Raw genomic sequence first — 26,773 nt, 5'->3', positions numbered from 1 at the left:
AAGATCCGTTCTACTCTGCTAAGAGACAACAAAATTATGATACTGGCACTAAAGAAACAGTTTGATGGATATTTATAATATTCAAAAGTAGTAACTTTTAGGTAAAGTTCATACCTGTACCATGGATAAATAAAGTTTTCCAGCACCAACTCAAGCACCTGTGCAGAACAAAGGTAACCGCATTACAAAATAAAGTTGACCATAAATCCTTGTTAGAAGAGTTAAAAACACAAACACCTTCCAAAACTCATAGAACACAATTCATATATCATAAAACTTCAATGTATGAAAGCATACATTGCAATCTTATTGTGAGATCAATCATTTTGCATAATAATTAGTACTGTGGGCAAAGAGCAACAAAGTGATGGTTTCGTCAGGTATCAATGTGAAACGGCCGCCATCAGTACTACCGACAACATGAAGCAGTGTGCCACGGTCACTCTGTTAGGTGAACGCTACAGAAAATGTAAGCTTACCTCAAACAGCCCTTCCCTAATTTTTTGGATCAGTCTCTGTTCTTTTCTGAGGTAGCACAGAGTCTTCCACAGGCACAGCAACCCATCCTACACTTACACACACCTCCACCCCTTTTCATCCAAACCTCCACCTTCTCCAACTCTCCAAGTGGGTCAGTTGATCCTGTACGCTCACGACTCACAACGAAAGCAAAAGAAGAATCCTAAAAAGCAATTTCTAGGAAAGCCATTCTCCTTTCTCCACATCCTGCACCACAGCTTTCAACAAAGCCTGCCTTATGGTCCAGCCATCTCCTGAAGCCCCAAGCAGAGCCCTTCCCAAAGTCCTTGTCCTACATAGATCCTCATGGCCTTCTCTCATCTGTTCCTAACCCCTGTATATCCCACCTACATGGATCTCTCTGTAAGAGAATATTTTCCACCCTTTCCATCAAAACCTGTTCCTCACAAGCCAAGCCCACAGTTGCCTTTTGCATGCCAGAAAACCTGGGTTAATCAGGAAGAACGAGTGCTGTTGCAGCCATGTCACCAGGCACGCCCTGGTGCAGCTTGGCTTTCAACATCACAGCAGGATGGGAGGCAGGGGAGGTGATAGTCCCTGTTCAATCAACAGGCTGCCACCACCATATACACAAGGTGTACTGCTAGCCAGACTGCAGCTCTCCACCTCTCCTTACCCCTATACAAAAGTTTCAAGTAACTGTGCACCACGATTAGCAAAAAGAAAACTTCTGAAGGGAAGGGAAAACGTCAGACAGTGCCAAGAACATGAGGAAGGAGCAGGAAGGATGAAATTTGCCTGAGATTTCTCCTCCTTCACTATAACGCCAAGACATATTCCACACTACCTTCTGCTGTTGCAGCCTATCCTTCAGTTGGAATCACTGCTTTAGAGATCTGTTTGTGCTCGGCAGCATCAATGACGATCATGCAGCAAGACAGAATAGGTGTGTTACTACGCAAGACTGCTGTGCCGTATTCTAGAGAAGGAAAGCTTTTGCAAAAGTGACTGTGTTCAAAGAAAAATGTAAGATCTGTTTGAAAGGAAAGCTGAATGTACCAGCTGATGTACAAGTGTCATGAGAATAAGTATTACTCCTCTGACAAGATGTATTGCTGCTCTCATTCACACTGTGTGCACTGCAAGAATTCAAGACTTGCTAAATTTTTACTATCTTTAGGGTACTACATGCCTCTGCTCTACTCATGGTTATAAAAGCATGCTCAGTAAAATGCACATCACGGCCTTTTTAATTCCTCCAAATTCTTCAGACTTGAGCAGTTGATGAATACTCTTTTTCCATCTTCGCTAGTAAGAATATCGCCTACTCAAACTTCATAAGATACTCTCCCTTTTGCAATTGTTCCATTTAAGTGATTTTCCTCCCTTTGTTTTTAAGGGTGAAGGAGAAATTTTGTTCCTTCACCCTCTCTCAAGAGATGTTTTGCAGTTTGGGATAACTTTAGATGTCTGTGTTGTGGACCATATGAAGTCATCAATGTCTTTTCTCCTACCCCTATGTGCTACAGCAGTAATAGATCTTGAAATTGTAATACAGTCATGTGTTGATGATGGATGGGTAAGCTAAATGTCACCTTCCCCACCCCAAATCTCACATTTCCATTAAAAGCAGGGTGGAAGGGTGGGGGATAACAACAGAGGCTTTACTTCCCAAGCCAGAAGAGATCAAGAAATCCCGGAGAATCTTCTTTGGAAGTTAATCTTCAAACAACAGGAGGGAGTTCACATCGGATCCAGTCAGGAAACAGACCATTGGCCTTAAGAGCAATATATGACTACTCAAAACAATTTCCCTGATGCATTCCATAGCACTGCCAGTATGTAAACCATCAATTCACTCCACAGAAATCTTAGTCTTCCAGGTATTGGAACATTGTTTTTGTTCATGCATAGTTTCTAGCAGTTCAGGACTCAAACCATACACTCTTTCAAAAAAGTGCCTTTCAAAAGCAAAGGCCTGCAGAAAAATCCATACTGTGCATCCAACCGTTAAAGGATCCCTTTTCTTTCTTCCTCCACTTTTGCTATGTGCCTCCCCATCAAGAGCAATGACAGCTGACCATCTTCTGCTTGGAGTAGAAAGTGCACTTGGACAGCCTTCAAGCACAAGACAGCATACTCAAAGGGAGTACAACACAATCCTCTTGAAAGAGTTTTCTTTATCCGTGACTACTGCTTTGGAACTGAAAGCCTGTCCATCAGGCACGCGTCACTGCAATTTCAGTTCATCAGCTGCTAACACAACTTGGACGCACTCTCTTCACCTACAATCCAGAGGCTTCTAAAGCTGCTAGAAGAATTGTTTCCAACAGTGAGGGATCTTGTTCTTACTGCTAGCTAAGCCAAACACACACGGTTCTGAGAATCATCTTCCTGTGAAGATTATTAAATCAGCAAGGAAAGAAGGAAAGATGCAAGACCTGATGACCCATCCCACTCTGGATAGGGTCTCCTTGAGATTCATCCCATGCTTGTAGTAACTGCCTTCCACTTGAACCATTTCCCAGACTTGCCAGTGTTTCTCCTGTTACCTCCCGCTTCTGCAGCCACACTGTAAGTAAGGGCTTTAGCGTAACACTTCCATGGGACAATGCCATGCAGGTAATCCCACTAGCCAAAGACCCAGAGGCAGAATGCACAGAGAGGCACAACTCAAAATACAGAGAGGCACAACTCAAAATACAGAGAGGCACAACTCAAAATACAGAGAGGCACAACTCAAAATACAGAGAGGCACAACTCAAAATACAGAGAGGCACAACTCAAAATACAGAGAGGCACAACTCAAAATACACTTGAAGTCCACATATCGCTGGTCCCGATATCGGAGACCAAGACACATTCTACTAGAACTCAAGTTCTCTATATGGCCTTAATAAAAAAATGCCTTGATCCTGGACACACAGAAAGGAGACCCTATTTGCTTTTAGTCCTTATTTAGTTTAGTAACTAAACACACGGTGTGGCAAAGGCAGTTACATGTGATGCTCCATTGCACCAAGGTGCTGGACTGAAGCTAAGAGACAGCTACAGCATGAAATCATCCATACTGCAAAATACAAGCACTCAAGGAATAACAGGCAATTGACTGCCAGTAACTGGAGTTCAAGGTGTAGAGTCCTTACAGGTTTCTTTTGAATGCTATGAGCCCTCCAGACTATACCAGTGTGATCTGTAAGTCGGGAAAAAAAATGAAAGTCACATCATCCACTGCACTTCTGTAAAGCACTAGGAAAGCAGGACACGTGTACCCTCTTCCATTCGAGCAACGCCAACAATATTATTCAAGTTCAATTGCTTACACTACGCACACATGCCAACAGAGCAGACAGGTCATCTCAAAGAATGACAGCTAATGATAAGCAATTTCCTTTTCTATAAAGTATTCTTCTCGGTTTTAAATACAAATGATGAGTCATTTCATTTAAAGCCTACCTGTTTTTAAAGCATTTTGCAAAATGACTGGTTCTACTATGTGTGAGCAGTTTTGAAGTGGAAAGAGATTACAAGTGTAAAACCAAATGCAGCAGGTAGCAATATAAGCAGCAGCTGAAGAAAAAACAAAGCAAAGTTATTTTCTAGCATGCACTACAACACTGCAAGCTAGTCCGTCTATCACTGCTGAGACAGGCTTTCTGTGGACTGCCATAGAAGAGACCCCAGTTGTCAGGGGGAGGAACTGTAGAGCTGAGTGATGAATGATTCAGCAACAGGTCAGAACTACCAGGCCAAAGTAGATTAGAAAGGAGCAAGGATTTGATAAATAAACCACAAGGACAATTTGAAAAGCCTTAAAAGACTGTACAGCTAGATAGCTGACACCACTTCCTGAGGGTAAAACAAGCGATCCCCAGTAAGAAAGTGTGCAGGCCACTGTGTTCCTGCAAGAGTTCAGGTCTGGCAAGGAGCATGTTCAGACAATAACCAATTTCTTGTCACGCATTTGTCCATTTCTTACTTTAGAAAAAAGACAGAAAAAAGAAGAGATAAAACTCTGGTCCCATAATCAAGTCAAGAACCTGAGAACTTAAGAAGTGGAGAAAAATTTGAGAACAGACAGCACCTTAATCCACTAAGCCATTTCTTTCATGATGCTTATCAAGAGTAGCAGAGCAGCTTTCCACAGATTTGACTTGCCACCATCCCTCACATAGCAAAAATGAGATTGCAGGGGAAAAGCTGAGTTCATTAACTGAATAATAGACTAAATTCTCCTTTATAAAATCTCTAACACCTGAAATCATATACAACATAAAATTGACCAACAGATATCACATCCTAATTCAAAAAGAAAGAAAACATTAGGGAAACTAAAATAAAGCACAACAGGTTACAAACTGGAAACAAAATTATACCTAGGTCACTGCACTATTTTTGCACAGGATACAGCCAAACTATCGAATATTGATAGATGTGTGGCTGAGGCAGTTCAGAATTCAACTATAATAATACTAAACATAAATGAAGTGGGGAGGAAAGTCCAAGCACAGGTTTTTCTTATTGTTCCAAACCACGTACAGCAGCTAGATAACCAAAACAAGGCTGCAAAAGATTAAGAATTTGCGAAGTGAGATGAACTGTCATCGCAATCCAAGAGAGAAAAATCCATACTTGTGAGAAAAACTTGGATTTCACTTAGACTGAAGTGTGTATTGAATTATTCTGTAAGCACTTGAAAACGCAAGCTTAGAGACTCAACTGATTCAAATTAGAAACATTTGGAAATGAGAACATTGCCAAAATTCTTCAACCTGCAAAGGAAGAACTAAAAAAACTAATCCAGAATAAAAAAAAAATCCCATAATTATTCCAAGTATTTGAAAAATCTGCTTTTCAGAAGCAGGCTGCACTCTGCACTTCTGTGGAATCTAATTAATCTTAATTCAGTTCTCACTGTATCAGCTTCCCTCTAACGTATGACTTACCCACAAAAGAAAATAAGAGCAGTCTCTCCTTCCAACCATACACAGGCGATCCAGTTCCAGGCACACATTACATGCTGCATTCCCAGACCAAGAGGAATACGGTGCAGGCAGGACCCCTGCTACTCTTTTAACCAGTACAGAAGAGTTGCACTGGGGAACAATGCAATGAGATTTCTTGTTCCAAATAGTATCCCACACACAAGTGAAAATAGTGGCACAAATGGACTGCCTGTTTGGGTCCATCGAAGATGATTACCCTGGCTCACTGTCCCAGGAAGGTACAGAACCTGGGTCTGGCACTTCCCTCTAGTTAAGCACCCAAAGAAAAGAAAGGAATGAGAAATACTGCATAGATATACAAAAGCCATGTCTACACTGCTGCATAAAGCAGGGGCAGGGACATACCACCGAAGTAAAAAGAAGCAGCAAAGAAAAGCCCACGCCACTTTGGTAAAAGCAGAACTACAGCAACAGCAATCAAATACAAAATGCCCATGTGTAGCAACATATTTTAAGGATGAGTCTTAGAAGATAACTATGGGATCTACTCATATCTCATATGAATGACATACTACAAAGAACCTTTTTAGCATTAAAATACCACTTGAGCTAAACAGGAAAATTTCTAGTTCTTCAGCATTTATCACATCCTTTGGTAAACTCTCACAGCTATTTGCTACCCAAAATTCTAAAAATATTACATGCATAGAAGCATTTATTTTACATTCTATTATTAAAACAAGAAGTTTAAAAAAATGAGCCTATTGAAACGATATTCAGCAACATTGTTATTTTAATACACTTGAGCCCATAGTTATTAAAAAAATAGTAAGTTAAGTAATTTTATAAAATAAATGTTTGCTTCTGAAATTGCAGAGGAAGTCACTATATTAAACCAAAGGAAGTCAGCAAGTTGTTATCTGTGCTTTTGTAAAAAACATTCCTCAACTGTCCATCCCTCCCTTCCCTTAAGCTTTTCCTTCTTTTGCTACTCTTGCTGTGGACCAGGCCCAGGACACCATCACACACAGCTGAATTAAAGTGTTAGCTTATATCACAAACACACAAGGCTTTGACTGCATGCGCCGTGTTGTTAACTGTGAGAGCTGACACACTCGCCTCTGGCACGTCAATTGTTCATCCCCCTACCAGAGAACTCCAAAGTTGGAATTCTAAATAAACAAAGATTAAGCTACGTACGTGCTTGCATATTTTGCTAGCTTTAAAAAAGGATAAAAGAATCTCTATTTAGCTGCCAATGTATTTCATCAATTACCAATAAAGGGGGGAAAAAAAGTCACCAAACTCAAAGAAAAATTACTTTCACGTAGCTCTTTTTAAAGAGAAAAGAGCAAAACAAAATTCCTGATTTACGGTCTTATTCAAAACCAGGTATTTATGCTATTCTTCTTTCAGTGAATCCACTAATTTCTTTTTTAGACTGATTTTGTTACAGCTTTGTCTGATGATTTTAAACAGCTACCATCACATTATCATCTTCATTACAGAAATTTTGTAGCTTGAGTAAATTGTCTCTCAACCTCCAATTTGACAAACCAAGCAGGCTCAAATCCTTCATCTTTCGGGAGCTGGACATGTTCAGTTATAATAGTTCTTTCCTATACACTTCCCAGTTTACAGAGACATTTATTCTACATTCTAGGCACACTAGTACAGGAACAGTCACACCTGTGTTAACAAGTAGCCCATCTCGCCTCTCTGCTCCCCGTATATATTCATTTGATTTGACAAGTTAACATACATGGGAAGTACACCTGAACTATCTACTGAGCGAGAAGTAATAGGTCTAAGATATATGTCATAAAAACTCACTGAATTTCAAGGTACTAAAGAAATGAAACAGCAGTTACCTCTGAGAGTGATGCATCAACCTTGGAAGACACTTTCAGATCCAGCCACGGCTGATAGTTTTCCAGAAGCAAAGTAGGCCTGTAGGAGAGCACGGAAAAGTTGATATAACAATATCTAACTGAAAGTTTCCTACTGCTATGTGCAAAATGTAGGAAATACTAAGCTTACCTGTGCCTCTTGCATTTGACCTTGCCACATACAGCACAACTGTGACCGTGGGGAAATAGCTCCGGCAATTCTAATTGCTAAAAGAAGATATTTGGACAAATTTATATTCTTCAAAATGACAACTCTCTTAATATACTGGCACTTTCCTGGACTTCCTTTTAGAGTATACATTACAGAGAACTGAACAGCACAAAGACCAAGTTGCTTTCCCAGCAGGAGATCAAGATAACAAAGCCGAGTATGAGAAAGAACTGAACCAAACAGAAAAATCGCTCCCCCTAAAACAAAGTTTGAGGAGTTAGATACCCTTACGCATCTCCAGTCATCTCCCTGCGCAGCAGCTGGTCTAACAACAGACCAGATAGTTTCTCTACAAAACCTGCCTTACTCATAGCCTTGCACTACTGCAACTATAACATTTTTAGTCCTATGAAATTCTACATTAAATCATTTTAAGTTAGAAAACAGCAATTTCTGTAGGGATTTTTTTTTTTAAATGCAGACCACTTAAAGAAGCTTGACTAAAATCACCAAAGACAACTTAGCACTGGCTTGCCAAAGGGTGTCTTTAGAAAAAAAAAAAAAGCCTTGATAAAAGAGAATACAACTATGTGATTTCTCAACTACTTGTTACTCAAATGCCAAAAACAAAAAATGAGTGAAGCAGAAAATAACCCCCATGAACACTCCCAACAACTGGCTTTATGTCGATTTGACAGGACTATGCAGAAACGCATGAAGAATCCAAAGTCTTCATCACTCGATATTTGCTACAAAACATCTCTCAGTCGGTGGATATGAACCGTGTTGGTGTGTAGTATTTCTGAAAGCAGCTAGGATTACACAAGGATTGCTACCCAGCATATATTCTTACCAAATTTTAAGACAGCACAAGGATGTTAGCAGACATATTTACCTTAGGTTTGTAGTTTATCGTAAAAAGAATATTGGGCAAGAGGGAATCCGGTCCCAACGAGCAGTAAAAGGTGACGGCACCAGCCACAAATGACCAGAAGATCATTAAAACGTGAAGATACCTTATAAATAAACAGGAAGGGAACATTGCTGCGCGCCTCGGTACCGGTACCGGGCTCCCCGCCCCGCCCCATCCCTCCCGGCCGGGCAGGGCCGCGTTACCGGTTGAGGAGGAGGGTGGCGGCGCCCAGCCCCAGGAGGAGGCAGCAGGAGAGCGGGTACTGCCGGCAGGCCTCCCGCAGCACCTCGGCGCCCCGCGCCCGCTGCCGCAGCCGCTGCCCGGCGGCCCGCAGCCAGCCCATGCCCGCCAGCCCCACCGCCGCCGCCGGGACCCGGCACGGCCCGGCACGGCCCAGCAGCCCCGCCGCTTCCGGTCCCGGCGGGCACGTGACGGCGGGCACGTGACGGCGGCGTCCGACGGGGCGCCGGTCGCCATGTTGTTGGCGGGGGGCAGCCCGGCGTGGCGGCAGCGGTGGGAGGTGGGTGAGGCGCCCCCGGCCCCCCCCCCCCCCCAAAGGCCCGGAGCGCGGTGGGGCTGCCGGGGCGGAGCGGGGTGAGCGGGGGTTTGGGGCGCCCCGAGGCCTGCGGGAGCCGAGGCCTTGCTGCGGGGCCCGGGTGGGGTGGTGGGGAGGGGTGTGTTTGCGGGGGCCGGGGCATGGTGGTCGCTGGCGGGGAGGAGCGGCGGCAAGGCCGGCCGCGGTGCCGCTCCCCCGAGGGGAGCGGGGGAGGGCCGAGCCCGGTCGGATGACGGGGAGCAGATCCGGGAGCTCCCGGAGGCCCCCTCCGAGCAGCCCGCTGGCGGCGCGCTGGGCTGGTGTTCGGAGCTCTGCTGTGCAGCGTACAGCGCTGAGCCCTCTAAATAGAAAGTCTCTGGTGACAGCAAGCGTACCTAGTTATAAATACTTGGGTTCTGGACAACAGGGGCTCCCAGCGCCGAGCGGCCAGAAACCGCCGCATCTGATTAAATGCTCTATATTTAGATGATGACTGAACTAAATGGTTTAGTGACGGGGCACTACAACCGTATAAACATCTCTCTCAAAACTTCATATTTGCTTGTAAAGAAGAATAACAGGGTAGGAAACGTAACAGACCCCTCCTCACCATCAGCAAGTATACAAGGTTAAGACATGAGCATATACTAATTCTGGAGTGTAGTTTATTGCTAGTGAGAACACTTTAAAACCAACTTCACATAAATGCCTTCAGGTACAGCATAAGTCACGAGCTTTCAAAGAGCTTGAATGGTTTCAGCAACTCTCTAGTTATTTAGTCTTGGGAAACTCAAAGTTGTATTAAAATGACACTGCTGGTTATGGGAAGATTAGTTCAATGGACAAAACAAAAGTGCTTAAACAACTTCTCCTGGGAAATCCTACCAATAGAAGGGCTTCCGGGTTGCATACGTGAAAGTGTCCTGCTCAAGGAGAAGTGCCTGCTTTTATTTTTGCATTCTTTTGAGAAGCGGCTGTTGTCTTTTATATTCGTTTGCACTAGCCCCAAACAGGCACATTTGGGCAAAGGATGAAATACTTCAGAAGTCATGTTTACAAATCTTCAGTGAGAACCCCACAACTGTTATGGAAAAGTCAGTATTTGGAAGGTGAGTCAATATCTAGAAATCAAAAGCTGAAAATAACTTTCAGACTCTTCTCTCAGATGTTTGTCATTTTATGCAACACTTCCCTTGACCTCTAGGGCAGCTGAAATGCTGCAGTTTGACTTCAGTATGTTGACCTTTCTCAGAGAGGTTGGCAAAAGCCCAGGGTGAGATTGAATTTCTTAAGAGCATCTGCACAGTATTATTTCATGTCAGTCCACGTGTTTTCTATTAGGAAAAAAACCCAACAAATAAGGTGCATACACACAGCAAATATCCATATAGTCTATTAAGAGGAAATTAATTTTCCTTAGAAGATACATTTTTACTACCTGCTTACATTAGCCTCAGCTTTACTGCATGACTTTGTCATTTATTTTGCAGTGTTTTAATAATAACTTTTTAAAATCAGTAATTAAAGTATTTCATAAAAAGATCACGTAGGAAGTGACTTGACCAGCAAAGCAGCAGGAACAGAAGTTAGACTTCTTCCATTTGTGTTCTCTACTCTGGGTAAAGTTTCTTTAATTTGTAGCTTCATTTTTCAGAGTTATGTTTCTTTAGTGTAAAATTGCCACACTCACATTTGGCACAAATTGTACCTCATCGTCTGAGAAGCAGTGCGATTTCCTTTAGTTCACAGACTTCAGGTCCACTGGCCAGACACTACAACAACCTGCTTTACCCCATTCCTGCTCACTCAGCCGTGCCAGAGACAGCAGCGTTAGCATTGCACATCACCCTCTGGAACACTTGCCCCTATGACTACTCAGATTGTTCTGCGACACAGAAAGACACAGCTGAGGTTTGCTTTCCAACAAAATAAAGTATGGAAAAACAAAAAGTGAAATATAACACCACGGCTTTTTGAAATTCTGTTGATTTGATGTGAGAAATAAGAACTTGATCCATTCCGCAGCAATAGCAAGTCTTTCTTCATGTAAGCTCTTAGGAAGATCCGCTGGTTAACTGACAATGGAGGGGGAAAACATGCATCTGGAGATGGGCTCTGAAGCAACATGGCCCCGACTGGGAGATTCTGGAAAGCCAGATTTTATTTTAATATTTAAAACATAGAAGGATCTTTCACTGATCATTCAAGTCTTCTTTTGGAGTCAGTTCTCCATTTTTTTTAATAGCAACAGAAGACTGCATATTCTAGCATTCAAAAATGTATTAGTGAAGATTTTTCAACATAAAATCTAAAACTACAGTTGTTGGCTGAATATCAGTTATAGGGCTGAGATTCTATTTACCCAAGTGCTTTTTTAGCTTAAAAAAACCCCAAACTTGCTTGTTTTAATAAACCAGACAGTGAACCATAAATATACAGATTCTCACCAGCTGATTGCATTTAATTTACTCTGTAAGTCTGCATTTGCTTTCTAGTATCTAAAAAAAAAAAGTATATAATCTCTCATTTTCAAAGCATTACATATTTATCTTTCTCAAGGATGGAGGAGTCCAGGCTAACTTAAATAATGTAATCTTTCCTATTTACCCAACAAGGAATTAATTTGCCTTTATAAATTATTCCCCACAAGTCCCTGATAATTCTTATGGGCCCTTTCCTGAAGTTTAAATTGAAGGCTTCAGATTAACCTTTAACCTCAGCCATTTAGCAGAAAACTGTAGAGAAAGTCTATTTTAAATATTTAGAAAATAGCTAAGCTTAAATAAAAAAGTGAAACTGAAGTGGGTGACACAGATCCCAAGACAATTATAGTTAGTAAGCACTTCAGACTTGGCTTCAAAACTTAAAGGGCATTCATAACAATTACTGGTTTCAGTCTGAATTCAGATAATTCAGTTGTATGCAAAAAAACCATAAGATGAAAATTGACATTTAGTAATGCTTCTTGACCTTTCTGTATTGAAAGAACACTCAAACTTTGCAGGAGAGTAGAGGCAGACCATTCGATACACATTTCTGCTTTCATTTGGGTAGTGTGATAATTACTAGCACTTTGGTAAACAAAACGCTGTGCAAACAAAGGGGTGCTGAGGAGCGCTGAAGGTGTTAGAATTTCTCTGGGACAAGCAAGGTCCATTTGGAAAAGTGTACCGTTGGGAAGAAAAGAAATGGCAATGTGCTAGCGGCAGTTTTGCCTTGAGGAACTTGTAACTCTCAGCAAGAAAGTAAGAAGGATCACAGCAACACCAGTAAAGATGCAGAGCTCTTCTTCAAACGGTTTACATGAAAAGGATTTTTCTGAATACATTCTTTCACAGACTAGATACTGGAGAGAATTTAGAGATGAAAATAATTTGTCCTGTCATAAACTACAGTTTATGGGACATTAAATAGAGCAAAAAGTTGCAAGGTGGGTGTAGAAGATGACTACAGACAGTAAGAAAGAGAGGCCTGCAAATTTTAACCAAAAAAAAAAAAAAAGGCAAAAACCACCGTTAAGGAACATGCATAAAGAGAAGCACTAGACCTATACAGGAGACATTGGAAAAATGCTTCAAGAAATGAGTATTAGCTTTGTGGCAACATTCGGCAAAGGTATGGTCTATGGAAATTTTATATTAGTTCCCCTGAGTGAAAGATAAGCTCTCTGGATGTGCACCTTAATCTAGTATTAAGTGAGGTAGCTGAATTGGTCAGTACGTGCAGGGGGAAGATCTGGAAAATATAAATTCCTTTCAAAAACCTAGGCTGATCAGAGAGGAATGAAAAAAAAAAAAGATAGCTAGATGTTAAAAATTTGTAAGAAAAAGTTTGTGAAAGAAATAAGGAGCTCTACCAATGCAAATAGTTAAAACAATGCCATAGAACATACTTAAGAGCTCAATCTAAATAAAAATTAAGCTGTTTACTTACTATGGGGATAAGGAAAACCCTGTTCTGGATACGCTCTTTGTGAAAATAGCTATGTCAGGTACTGAAGGGAGTTTCCACTGACCAACTTTGAGGTCCATGGGGGAAATTTTTAAGTAGGGAGTTTGAGGAGGAACTTGAACCATGTTCCCTTATTTCAGCTGAATTAAAAAATGTCAAGAAAATCCTTGTAAGATCACATGTTTATGTTAAATCACTGCAAAGTGTTGTAGCACCTATGCCTCGTAGCTACAATGAGACCTGGAGAATTTAAAGCTAGAGCAAGTTTTTCATCACAGATACTTGATGGATTTGTAGAACAGCTATATTCGATCAGCAAAGGTTCAACTAGGTGAGCATCTTGTTTGTGATGATGGCCATCAGGGGGTACATACCTAGGAAAAAGTTGCAGCAGCAGAACAAGAATATAATAATGCTTTCCTGGAACATTCTTTATCTTGCAGATATCTTGAGAAAGATTTATTTTTTTTTCCCTAAGGTTCAAGTTCCTTTTTGAATAGACATGTACTTTAACATGCACAAAAATCACACAGCAAGGAGTTACACTTGTGTCAGTGAAGATACAGCTCTCCAAACATTGTGTTTCATTTAGTATTTCAAAAGAGATGGTAAAAAATCATTCCCTACTCAGCACAATTGCTGCTTATCCTTTTATCAAAATACCACGGCCACCTGAGCAAACTGCCTTTTCCAAAATAAAGACTCCTGCCCCATTGAGTTGTTCTTCACATGACAGAAAGGTACTTTTGTACCTTTTATCATCTCTGTTGTTCTCCCTATCCTTTCCCAATTTTATTATCCCTTCTGTTTGTAGTGCTGGAGCAGGGACAGGCTGCAACAGTGGGAACAAAACTGTTCAACAAAATAGCATTAGAAATTATTTTTATTAATAGAACTAGTATCTTCTTAAATAGTTCCATAACTACATGTTGCCCCACCTCAGTGTATTTTAACATTTTAGCCTATGAAGAGTTATGATCCTTTTTTCCTCATTTGGACACAACTCTAGTTTTTGATGGATTAATTTTTAACTCCTTAGAAGAAAAACAGTGGGAAAAAACCCTCAACATAAAATCTTCTCATACTCAAGAAGTTCGAATCAACACGCAGATCTTGTCAAAAGTGGAGAAGAGACTAATTTTAACTAAAGGCTGCTGTTGTAAGCCAGCTTGTATAAGAGAAAGCTTTATACAGATACTGATGTGTCCCTTGTGTGTACTGATAACGATCATGTAAACTCAGAGGTAGTGATGAGAGCTGGGGGAGTTTTTTGGAGCCTGGCAAGCTGGCATCCTGAAGCCTGTTGCTTTAGCTTCTGTGGATGCAGCAATAAATGCCTTGAGTGTTTTTGTCAGGTCAGATATTTTTAGTTTGAGCAACCAGTTTCTCTGACAACATGAAGTATGTGAAAGCAGTATAGGGTAAGAGTTAAACAACGTTAATTATCACCCTCAAAAAGTTATTTGTGCTTCAGTTAAGTCTTCCATCAAACACTTCACAGGAATTGTTATAGAACCCAGCTGCATAACCAGGATATTGTTTTGTTAACCGTTTGCTGGCTGAGGATGTATGGAATCAATTTGACATTTTCCTCCATTTAAATGACGTACAGCAAAACCAGGCGTTTTCAGAATGGTTCAAGAGAAAAAGCAATGGGATGGAAATGTTATGTTTCCCTAGCAAGAATATTGAATATACAACAAAAGAAAAAAAAAAAATCTGATTTATGCCAACAGGCAGAATGCACAAGATAATACTTAGGAATAGAGCCTGAACAGAGGGATGTTCCTCCTCATACGTAAGGATAAGTTTTGAGGCTTTCTGAAAACAACTTTCAGAAAGCCCTTTTGAGGCTTTCTGAAAAAAAACCACATGGGCAGCTTGCCTGTATTGCTCATGTTGTGGTATAACTTGAGTATATGGGTCCATGGTAAAGCTCCACTACAAGAGGAATATGATAGTTTCACAATGAGAGAATTTAAGAAGTAGGGCTTAGTACCAAGCTCTGCAAGGCCAGGCTTGTTTACAATTCATAGCTCATCAATGCTGTCGTTATCAGACAGCTGCCCAACCTCCTGAAGGTATGCCAGACCTTTTTGTCCCCCAAAATGCTGGCATACTTAATAAAAAAGTGATCTATTATTATATACCACTTCACCTCTAGCACTGGCATTAATGGTGCTTCTGTAGCAGCAGACAGTCCCTCCACAGGCCTGTCAGCAGACGTACCTTGGCAGGACAGAAAGCCACGGTGTGTCTTCTGGAGCAGCGAAGAACAGTTACTTGCGATTCCTCCAGATGTTCTGCAAATGCAGTTCCTGGTTATGGTGCACACTTGCCACTTGCAGGGTGGTTTTCCCTAAAGTGTCCTTTGGGGAGGGAGAGTGCATGCTTAGGCAGGTGAGAGGGCTTTGAGCTGTTTGGAAAAGGGACAAATGGTGAACTCAAGAAACAAGGACTGTTTGGAAGATACAGCTAATTTCTGCACAACTCCATTACTTGAAGTTTTGCTTTGCTTTTCATTTTCTGTTTTATTTAAGTAACTAGTATTCTAGCTAGGAAAGGCATTGGAGCTAGTATGGTCTGATACTGTAGGGGGGGACTATTATTAACACTGAATTTATTCTAAAACTTCCTAAATCAATTTCTGATTTATGACTGAATGATCTGCTGCTATATAAGCTACCTGGCTTATCTTTGTTTTTCTACAAAAGCAGAAATGGTTTAAAATGCTAGACATTAAGTTTTTCCTCTTTCACAGACACATATTTTAAAGTCTGTATATAAATAAAGGGGCATTTTAGAATGAACATCAGCATAGCATCCTTCATATCAAACTGTAAGGAATAACATTTTCTTCCCCTTAAGAAGCTGTAAGTCCTCCAGTGTAATCTTGAGTTTGGAGTATTCTCTGTAGGCCCAGTTTGTAGTACTTCCCCGCTCCCGCCTCAGAAATTACAAGTGAGAATTGAGGTCTTTGGGATTTCAACAGAGCACATAAGACAGCTTGTAACACCACACACAGAACTGGAAGGCTTCAGACAGACCTCAAGCTGGGTCAGTGCAGTTCAGATGCAAGAGGGAAGAAATTTGTTTTTCCTTCAGAAAGGAGGTTTTGCTTCAGAAGATATCAAAATGGAGAAAGGATTCTCTAATACCATCCAGGATCTTGGCAGCCCACTCATGAGTCTCATAACCATAGTAGTTCTCCATTGATGACCATTCAGCTGTAGATCAAGTACTAACCTATCACCACACTGTGGTATATTGTCTAGATCCGGTGTTGTTTCAGGGATATATTATGGTCAGGGAACTTGGAATACCAGTCAGTCTCAAGTCTGAAAAGCTCACGTATCTGGTGTTCTCCTGGACCGCAATGGTGGGGACCAATGCCCAGTTGTGCTCCCTTCTCCATTTCCACCTTGTTTGTTAGGTCTGGAGGAAAAGTCAAGCTACCTGTACAGTAATGACTCTTCTTGCCTGAAGCCCAAGGGCAATAGTTAAAAGCAAGCAAAAGAAAGGAAAACTGAAATCATGAATTATCTGGAGCAGCAGTTTTGGCAGTAAGGAGACATGAAGTTAGTGCATTTAGTCCAAGGTGTCTTAGTTCAAAGCTGCTCACCTGAATTTCACCAAGAACTTAGAACATGCACCGATCTCCACCGGATGCTCACTTCGCGTTACTTCTACAGTCATCAACGTTCCCGTCTCCCATTGAGTCTTCAGAGATGCTGCTCGCTGTGCTCACCTGCAGAGAAAATGACAACTTTTCCCCACTGAAAGCTGTCCATGAAAACAAACGCTTCTGTGTACCTTGAGTGCTGATGAACAAGATACAAAGCCTTACCTATACCTGATCCTCAGGAGAGGATATCCAGGCAAACTAAAATTGAGCAAGTGTACGCTACCTTACCTCATTCCTTTTTCGGTCTTCTCCTACCTTATGATCTGGTACAGGCTTTTGCGTTTGACAGTCTTAGAATAAAATTCCTCTTGTATATTAAGAAAGTGTATTTTCTTGTATTAAGACATGTAAGCTCTAGCCTGGACTTGAGGAAACTGAACATCTTCAGACAATGTTCAGCAACCTTCATACTGGTTCTTTTTCTTATCTCTCGAGGTCCCAGATGTCCGTTTCCAATAACATACTGTTCATTTTAAGTACCTCCCTTTCCGAGCACACAAAAACCACCTCCAGTGTAGAACACACCTATTTGGACTACCTGTACCACCAGGTCTTTAATGAATTAGTCCTGGCCTGGTCCCAAGAAACAATTAGCCACTTCTCTCAGAATGCTGGGCATGTATTGCATGCTTTTCTAGGAACAAATGCAACTCTGTACAGGAAGCTGGTGTACTTGGGAGCTCTTTGGGCCCATTCGGAATTTGAAACCTGCAGAGGGGCTGCTGATTTGGCACTGATTCACCCCAGCTTGACAAGCGGAACACCTATTCTCACTTTGTCCCCTGCATTAAGAAATACTCAAATCCAGAATTTACATGCAAGCTTTGCTATGAACACTTCATTCCCTCAAGCATCACTCAATCAGGAGGCATCATCAGGCCCTATTAAAAGCAGTTTTTCTCAATTACCCTACCTCTGTCCACCCTTAAAGGGATTATGAAGGGCAGGGAGTAACACGTTATACCAGTAAAAATAGAAGAACTCCTCACCTATACTGAAAGAAAGGTCCATCTTTGGAACATGTGTATCAGATATCCAAGAATGGCTCTTGCTCCCCTAGGGCTGAGACTATTAGTTCATCACTTCAGCAGGTTTACAACCAGTAGCTCTAGGATACCATTCACCCCTCAGAACAGGGCATCTGAAATAGCAGCATGAGGCATAGTAGCAAGGGGTTTTGACCATTTTTGTATTTTGCTGTGTTCAAAACCTCCTCCCTTAAGGATACTTCCAGACAATTTTCTTCTGAAATTTCTACCCAGATAAAGTGGCCCTGATGATTATAACAGCCAGGACAGAATCTTCTTACCTTTTGACATGTAATCCAAGGACCCTGTGTCTGCTTTCGACCTGATGTTTGAATCTGGGCAAGATCCATCACCTGACATTCCCTTCACATCGCGCTGTGGCTGCTAGATGGTGCCTGGCTTAGAGTGTGCTTACCTTTCACAGGAAAAGGATAGACTGATTAATAGCAGGCAAGATCCTACACAGCTGCAACACAGCTAAATGAAGTTGTTCTACGTTGTAGTTTCCCAGGTTGTCTCCCTGGCTATTTTGCCTTTAACCCTAGACTATAAAACTTGCCAGTAGTGTAGTTCGGGCACATTTGATGGCCGTCTTGTGCCCAAAGGTAGACGATTTCATTTCCCAACTGTTCCATCACCTTGTTTTCTCAGGGAGCAAACACGAATATGCTTTGTTAACAGCTCTACTAAGTGGGGAATGTTTGTGATTCTATCACTCCTAGGTCAAACTTTTGAATACAAGGCAAATATACTCCTTTGCATTCCTCTGAAGAGGAACTTCCCTGGTTGTCATCACTGCTTTAGAAAAAACAAAGGTATTTACAGAACACCCTGCAAGTTTTCATTTTCACAGGGACACTTTTTGCCTGTCACAATATCAGAGTCAAGACATGTTTGTTCTTTTTGAAGCTGAACTTTAAACACTCTTTTAGCTTATTTGTGAAACCCGAGATCTCTCTACATCATTTTTAACGTGTGACCGAGAGGCAGAAGTTCCAAGGTATTTATATTAATCTCACTTGCCCCATTTCTAAGAATTCAACACCCATCACCTATTTAACCTGCATGCCCATCGGAAATGTTGCATATTCCAGTCCTTTCCTAAACACCTTTTGGAAAATGGGGGTGGGGGTGCGGGGGCAGAGGGGTTTTTTTTTCCCAATATATGCATTTTTGCTAGATACAGGGATTCTAAGATAGACTGAATCTCTATTTAGTAGCAGGGCCTTTCTTCAGAGTCAAAAGTTAGAGCCCTGATTACTGGGCTCTAACTACACCCAGCCATCTGATTTCAAAACCAGAACCGCTAAGTTAACGTGCTTTTATCTTTAAAATGCATACAGAATTTGAACCTTACATGTTTTCATCTCCATCCATTGAAGTAGAAAAAGACTGCATCAAAAGGACTTAGAAACTCAAGAGATGCTTAAAACATATTATGCATGACTGTGTGTTGTTCTTCCAGAGACTAGAAAAATCAGAGTGGATCGTCACCTACCTGCAGCTTACTGCAGTTACTATCCCAGTTGTTCTTTACTGCAGTAAAACTACAGAAGCACTTTATCATCCTTCAGCACCAGATAAACTGCTTTAGCATAGGCAATCATTGAAGGCAGTTTGAGCTAACCTTGCTGAGACATGACCACTACCTGATCGACCCCAGTGCCACTTGTACCCCCGTGGCAAGTACACCTTAACGCATTACAAGATGGGAGGCGTCACTTCCCAAAAGCTTAGCCGGCACTGCTTTTTCACCATCGATCTGTACACTCCTCCTCACCCATTACTCAATGAAAGCAGTTCTCCTTAGAAATGCTACACTGAGGGCAATGAACTGTGAAAGTTTAGTTACTACTACTAAGAAAACAAAACTCTCTACTTCCTATTAGAAATCTGTGCCGATTTCAACAGTTAACCTAAGAAGAGACCGACTACCTCAAAGAAGCAACTACTGGGTCTGAGACTGACTGATCAGTTCATACAACACAAATATTAAGATCATTTGCTTGGATAGAAACATGACCACCTGAACGGCTCAGAAGATCAACAAACTGAACTCTATCAATTTCAAACTAGTATGCCATTTAAAAAATGCAAAGTGCCATTTATTACACCGTTCCCATGGTAAGATCACTTCTATGCAAAACCAAGTTGCAAACACCACACACGCGCACACACATGGAAGTTACTTTAAATCCAATGGATTTAAGCCCTTCTGGATCCTTCTTAACTGGAAGATAAATGTCACTGGAGTTCATCCCATAATGGGATTTTTTTTTAAAGAATTTTCTGAGAGGTTGTGTTAGCATTATGGAAACATAGCAGAGCAAGGCAACAAAGATTCCTCAACTACATTAATCCAGCTTCCACTGTACTCACTGCTAAAGCTTAAAGCCACCTAAAAGCTTGTGGTACCTTCAGGACTTCCAGTGAGAGAAGACACGTTTTCCGCCCCCCTTTAAATTCGATTTCATTAGCATGAAACCTGCAGCTTATATCTTCATTTGCAAATTTTGACAGCTTTTAAGAACATGCATGCTGTGGTCTTCTTCAAGGTCGCTTTTAAGCATCCCACGAATTCAAAAGCAAGTGTAAACTAACCTACTTCTGTAAAAGTCTAGGTAATATGAATAAAGGACAGTTTCACTAGACTGGTTTAGGTCAAAGTTACATATTGGTCACTTCTTGGTTCAAGTACTACTCACATACACACCAGCGATTGTCACTGGAGGTTTGTCTTCTACTCAAAAGATCAATTTAAGCACATAACCAAAACTCAAAAATTCTGTTGAAAACTGTGGATTGGAAACAGGTTAGCTTGTTAGAACAACTCTTTGCAGTGGAAGAAAAAAGGGTTCATTGAACTATCTGATGGAAGCCTTTGGCCACAATCTGAAACAGGATCAGTCCTTTAATAGTCACCTCAGCTTTTCCAGATGCAGGGACTAAGTATTTTTATCTGTCATTGCAAATGCTGTAAACGTGAGATTAAAATCACCCTCCTATTATGATACATCTGCATTATGAAAATATTATCATTTATTTTACACTAGCTCTCACCAGTATTTTCTAATACAGAGCTTCATTCTTAAGTATGCTGAAATTGCACCTTAAAAAAGCCCTAATTCACTAATGGGTTATCTACAAGATTGCCTTTGTTGAGTTCTGAGAGGAAGCTTTTTAATCCCAAATTAGCCATGTTTAGTCACGTAGTTTTTAAATAACCACCACTAGTGACACAATTAGGTGCATTCTTCACTCCACTAATGAGAAAAAAAAAATCAGAAAAATGTTACTATAGATAGCAGAACAACACTGGTTATGCTACACTTGGAGCCAGGAACCCAGTACCCGATATATTCGGTTCCTCACTTTCAATGACTGACTGTGTTCATGGAAAATCCCTTACACTACTATGATAGCTAACCCATCAGTTTAAAAATTCACACCGAATGATCCACAAAGCATTTCAGAGATTTTTAGATGTGAAGTCTTTAGCATTAAATAGTATCAGCTTACACAACATTCACTTCGCACTGAAGTGGGCACACTAAAATTGAAGAGATTAAAACCCACATCCTCCCTAATAACAGCAGATGAGTCAAACAGTCTACTGAAGTTAGATTTTAGGTACTGCAAGTCATACTAGAATGTCTATTTTTACTTACCGTTATCTTCTGTGCAGTCAAATGGCATAGGCTATTCTACTGGCTGCGTAGCAGAACTAAGAATGCATTTCGTAACTTCCTTAGCTCAAAAAAAATAAGCGCTAAAATTCAATCTCTTTTCTACATGTGACCAAAACAAGTAAAACTATCGCCACACTAACTGTGCAACAGACACAGTGAACTGTTGCCATTAATTATGCAAATATATCGTTCTCAGACTAGAGGAAATCCAGATTTCTGACACTGCAAGTTTTACCTAAATGACTGTCAGAAAGTAAGTGTCGGCTCTGGAGTAGACACCAAGTTTCATGAACACTCAGGAATGAAACAACTCTTGGAACCGAAGTGCATCTTGTGATTCAAACTGTAAATATTCAAGCTGTATGTAATTACCTATTATCTACATACTATGACTGTGTTTTCTAGACTGTCACAGATGCTTTTTTTAAATAAAAAAAAGCTTTTACCATGTACCTGGAAGTCTGACCATCTAAAGCAGCATTCTTGAAGATAGCTTTAAATAACCAATCTAACCCAGATGAGCTCAGCTGTGCAGCAACTACTTGAGAGCTGGCCATTTAAAAATATGTACGTTCATGGAAAAAACTAGTAACCAGTTGGCAAGAAGAAGATCTCATTACATGAGACAGTCATCCCTCTCTCCAAATTCCAAGAAAACTAACAAGCGAATCTTAGTGGCACTCTTCAACCTATCTCTGCTGCAACAACCAAGGCAAAGGAGCACCAAAGTCACTCTCTCATCCTGTGGATTTTATAATAGATGTATAATTAAACACTTGCAAAGTGTTGACCAGATGACTATGTGAAAGTCATTCTCCCAGAAAAAAAGTTGAACAACAGAGCTTCTAGGAAGCTTTATGTTTGTTTGTACTAGATCACTGTGAAGTAAGAAGTAATAATTTTTATTCCTTCTTCCCCCACTACCCACATTAAGGCTCAAGGAATCTGCAAGCCTGACTTCCTCTCCTCTTGCCACATACCATTTTTACCTGACAGAACAGAAGACAAAGTACAATCCGGTGTCTCCCCTGCCCAACGCACGCAACTAGCTGGCTCCAGCCAAGAGATGTCATGTGCTGGAATTAATTCAGCAAGACACTCTGCAAAGACAGTCTTTTAAGTCCATCGCAGCTAGTCATGAAGTTGGGATTCGTAAGCTTCAGGCTATGAACAACAAACTCAAGCTCCAAGTTTACAGATTTCAATTTTCAGAACAGTACATTATAAAGTTTATTGCCTACTTCCAAAACTTGCTATTCCACTTTAAACAATTAACATTTCCCACTAAGTGTCCACTAATACAAGTGAAGGAATAACAGTCTTAATTTTGTGGGTTCTATCAATTTGAACACACTCTTTTCAGAAAATGTTATGTGTTTATGTCCATGTTGCCTTTCAGTTTATTAAAAAAAAAAGTCTCCCCTCCTTGATGTACGGAAGCATCAAAATGACTGCTGCGCTGACCAGGAAAGTTAAGCCTCTGAAGAATTATCAAAGGCACAAGGGAAAAAAAAGTTGCAGCTACATATAACATTCCTATCCTGAAATATTAAGTTGGGAATCCTACCTTCAGAGGAGGCTAAGTTTATTTTACACTATGTCATCCACCCACCCCAAACAACAGCGGAATTAATATACCTTGTTTTAGATTTTAAGACAGTATTTAGATAAGAGTTGTACAATGCAGAAATTCAGAAAATGGTCTTAGTATCTAATAACAGCCTTCCTCCAAACACTAAAAACACAGGCTTAAGTTCTGGATTGTAACACATCTCCTTTAAAAAATTAAAAAAAAAAAAAACAAAAAACAAAAAATACAGCTGTATGTCCTATATGAAACCCTTTGAACAAAAATTAATGTTAAAACGGGAGCATACTTTTAAAAGCTGTGTATTGGAGTGTTTATAAACCAGAAGTGTTAAGCAGCAGCAGTAGTTTCCAATTTCTTATTAAACTCAACTAGACTTCAGATTTAGGAACACATTACAAACCAATGTGGAACTACGCTAGCTTATACTCAAACCTTTGCAGGTGTTCAGTAAAGAAAGCCTCCTATGAGAATAAGCAGAGGCAGCATAATACATTAAGCCAACACTTGCCTTCAACATGCCAAAGAGAACTGTGTGTCATATGTCCATTTATCACCAGAGCACCCGGTACCAGATGCATTATTGCTGTAGAACATTTCGAGTTTACCAACACCCAAGTGCAACCAAACCGATGTTTTATATATGCACTTGCCCATTCTCACCAGTATTTCCACTTAGTAAGGAACTGTTTTTCTTTACACAATCAAATTTAAAGCTTTGAAAATAACATTTTTTTGATTTTAGTTTTTTTCCACAATATTGATCACCACATGCAATTTAGTTTTCTGATAATTTTGCTAAAAAACTGCACCAATATCAGAACAGTGCAAATCATATTTAATTTTAAAAGTTATAATGGCTTGAGTTCATAATTAGAGGGAACACTGTCAAGATCTTGATATTTTGCTCACTCACCATTGCTTACATTCCATTAAAAACACTTTCCTGTCAATTTTGCCTTTTTTTTTTTAAAAAACAAAAATTTTAACAATAGTCCCCCATGCTTTTATCAGAGTTGAAATTAAGGATATGATCCACAATTTCAACACGTGTAGTGCCTTACTAGCAATGTTTTTATGCACTCCCATCAACTGTTATAATTCCATAAATATATTATCCCCCCCGACATATTTCCAGACTAACAACTAGTCATTAGCACTTGTGATCCCACAAGTGGTTTCAGTTTTTCAGCAATGGAGAGATTTGAAGATTAAGAAATCTGAGGACTTCCCCTCTCCTACAGCCCCCAGTGTTTTCATTTTATCGCAAGTTCAAAATTGGTTTCCACATCTTGACAGTGTTCCTTATAAAACCATATGACAGTAAAAGTGCCAGTAGGCATGGCAACCTCTTTGAAGGGAGCATTTAAACTCCTTGGCACTGGGAACGCCAGCACCAAGGATTACATTGAAATTCAAAATTATACTTAAGGCTACAATTAGCAAACCCACTTTCCATAAGCCTAATATTCTATCACTAGATTTGAAAATTCAGAAGCTAACGCAACCGTATACTTTTATGCTCAAATCTGAGGAAAAAAGTAACTTTTCTTTAGCAAGGGCAGTATATGAAACTGGTAGCAAATGTCTCTTACGCATTGACTATTCATTTCACCATCAGTCACTTACTTTTAAAGTTCAAAACTGGCAAGGCACATTTACATATTCCAATGAATACTTGACAATTTTAAATTACACTTCATGTCCCAGCTATCCCAGTAATTGACATACAACATACTAAAATGGTTTATTAAGATAACAAAAAAAAAATCAATTAATGTGAAACATACAGGCTATTGGCAACCACTATTCTAAAAGTTATGTAAATACAAGTAAACATACTGAAATGTGTGCGATTCTAAGTTTTTAACCAGAAGATCTCTGTACTAACACACATTTATATTAATGACACATAAAAAAAATAAAAACTTTATTACAAAAATAAGTTACACTCGCCTCCAGCTTACAGTATAAAACAATTTTATTTGCAGGAATGCAAAATGATTGTTTGCCATGAGCATTTTCAACATATGACATGTCTAATTTTGTTAAAATTTGCATTTACTGGGGGAACTGGTGTGTATAAAACCTTAATTAGGTATAAGCTTCAATTTTCATTGTGGTGCCTATGGGTATGTAGTATAACTGCAGTATCCCTTTGGGCAGGGGGTTAAGGGAAGCTCTTTATGCCGAGTCCGAAGTCAGTCACAATTTTATCTACCTTTTACCTATATGAAGTTGGACTTGGCAAGGTTCTTTTGTTTTTGTCTTTTCTAAGGGTGGTTCAATAGAGGATGCTTCACCACTGAACACTCACTGTCATCAAGGTGCTTTAGAAAATTAAAAACATAGCACAAATGATTGTACTCTACTCTACTCTACAGGTTATCATGATCTGCGTAAGAGAAATGGAAAGCTGATCCACACGTTTTTACAGTGATCAGCAATAAGAAATGCACTAATGAAAACATACCTTTTACCTAAAAAGCTAAACTACAGCCATATACTATTCTATGATTTATGAAAAACTTCAAAATATCCAAATGTCAGGCTTCACTGTACAGTTGTCAGTTTTAGTCTGACCTTTTATAAAGGGACACTGCAGTATTTAGTACAAGTTGCTGATGCACTTTTTTTGAACATCTGATGTCTTACAAAAGTAACATCTTGCTAAACTATTATACATCCAAATAACTACAATATCTGAAGAAGCAAGGCTGCTTTTTCAGCCACAAAATACGACAAAAGCAAGGCCTGTTATGATGGTCATGAGGAAGTCTTACAAAGCCTCTGGAACTAAAGGCAACTAAGAATGTTACATTTGGTATATTATAATCTTACCCTCATATCATATTAAACAAGCCTTGCTTTTATCTACAAAGATTTTCTATGTACAGTACAGACAGGGTATAGTTCAATCCTCTGCTACTGAGGTAGTTAACCAACCCTTTAAAAAAGGTTCTGAAAAGAACCACTATCTGGAATGCCTGACTAACCAGCTCTGATGATTACACCTGAAACTGCTGTATCTGAACACAATTCATACGTGATTACTATATAGACAATCATGATTAACCTTCATGAGCAGAAATAAAATTTAAGGATACCAATGATGGTATTCATCTACACCACTGCAATAAAAATTTAAATGCAAGAATTTGTGAATACCACTTTTGGAATCCTTAACTAAGAAAACTTGGGGGAAAAATCTACTTAAAGCAGATTTTTTAAAAGAACGACTTTATTCTTTATTAAGATACCATGCTAGACGTTAAGGATTTTGTTGAACACATTGGGGAAATAGAGTAGCTTTAGTTTAATAACTTGCACTGCAGAGAAAACTGTTAAAGAAATTCATTTCAAAGTCCAAGTATTAGTTCAAATGTCCCATATTTGAATCCATGATCTTCGCAGGAAGGTCTTTTGCAACAGAATATGCTCCTATACAGCTGAGATACTTAAGGTTGCTTGATATCCTTACCATTACTCCACTGCAAGCTTCTGGTGTAATCCCACATAGCAAGTCAGTCTTCATTGTAACAGGTCAGGACCGGCCTCGACCCCTTTTCCCTGCTAGCCAGGTAACAAAAGGAATCAATTAGATAAATCATTTTAAACTCTGGTCTGTACATTTGTTAACATAAAATCTTAGCAAAATGAATTATTTTAAAATAAAAACTACTAGACAAGAACGTTTTTGCCTTCTGATTGCCACTAACTTTGGAATTTTGCTATGGGTGTTTTACCACTTTGTCACAAACTGATTTTATTTAAAAAGTTAAGCTTTAAACCTTGTATCACCAGCTAAAGTTTTGCGCACTGAGTCACAAACAACTTTACATTATAGAAAATTCCCAGTAACAGTAATATAAAACTTAGTGGCTATAGTCATCATGA

At 40.0% G+C, this 26,773-nt stretch overlaps 2 protein-coding genes and 1 long non-coding RNA gene across 8 annotated transcripts in view; 1 reads left to right on the top strand and 2 right to left on the bottom strand.

The window, feature by feature from the left end:
- SNX14 (sorting nexin 14) overlaps positions 1 to 8,821 on the bottom strand; it is a 60,940-nt gene extending 52,119 nt beyond the window's left edge. The window contains exons 1-5 of one of the 2 annotated variants that reach the window (XM_064447673.1): positions 8,604 to 8,821; positions 8,383 to 8,503; positions 7,467 to 7,543; positions 7,298 to 7,376; positions 115 to 158 (exon numbers count right to left, since the gene is read on the bottom strand). In XM_064447673.1, the coding sequence (XP_064303743.1) occupies positions 115 to 158; positions 7,298 to 7,376; positions 7,467 to 7,543; positions 8,383 to 8,503; positions 8,604 to 8,743 (461 nt within the window). In that variant the 5' untranslated portion in view covers positions 8,744 to 8,821. The remainder of the gene's footprint in view (positions 1 to 114; positions 159 to 7,297; positions 7,377 to 7,466; positions 7,544 to 8,382; positions 8,504 to 8,603) is intronic. The other variant, XM_064447674.1, reaches the window with a different exon arrangement.
- Positions 8,822 to 8,824: 3 nt separating this feature from the next.
- On the top strand, positions 8,825 to 11,697 carry LOC135312637 (uncharacterized). Its single transcript, XR_010372272.1, has 2 exons — positions 8,825 to 8,920; positions 9,939 to 11,697. It is a non-coding gene; the product is annotated as an uncharacterized LOC135312637 (long non-coding RNA).
- Positions 11,698 to 23,693: 11,996 nt separating this feature from the next.
- SYNCRIP (synaptotagmin binding cytoplasmic RNA interacting protein) overlaps positions 23,694 to 26,773 on the bottom strand; it is a 26,290-nt gene continuing 23,210 nt past the window's right edge. For 3 of the 5 annotated variants that reach the window (XM_064447677.1, XM_064447680.1, XM_064447681.1), the window contains one exon: positions 23,694 to 26,449. In XM_064447677.1, the coding sequence (XP_064303747.1) occupies positions 26,421 to 26,449 (29 nt within the window). In that variant the 3' untranslated portion in view covers positions 23,694 to 26,420. The remainder of the gene's footprint in view (positions 26,450 to 26,773) is intronic. The other 2 variants (XM_064447678.1, XM_064447682.1) reach the window with 1 other exon arrangement.

Source organism: Phalacrocorax carbo, chromosome 3 (genome assembly GCF_963921805.1).
Source record: "Phalacrocorax carbo chromosome 3, bPhaCar2.1, whole genome shotgun sequence".
NCBI classification, from domain to species: Eukaryota; Metazoa; Chordata; class Aves; order Suliformes; family Phalacrocoracidae; genus Phalacrocorax; species Phalacrocorax carbo.
This window is presented reverse-complemented; position numbering and strand designations above follow the sequence as displayed.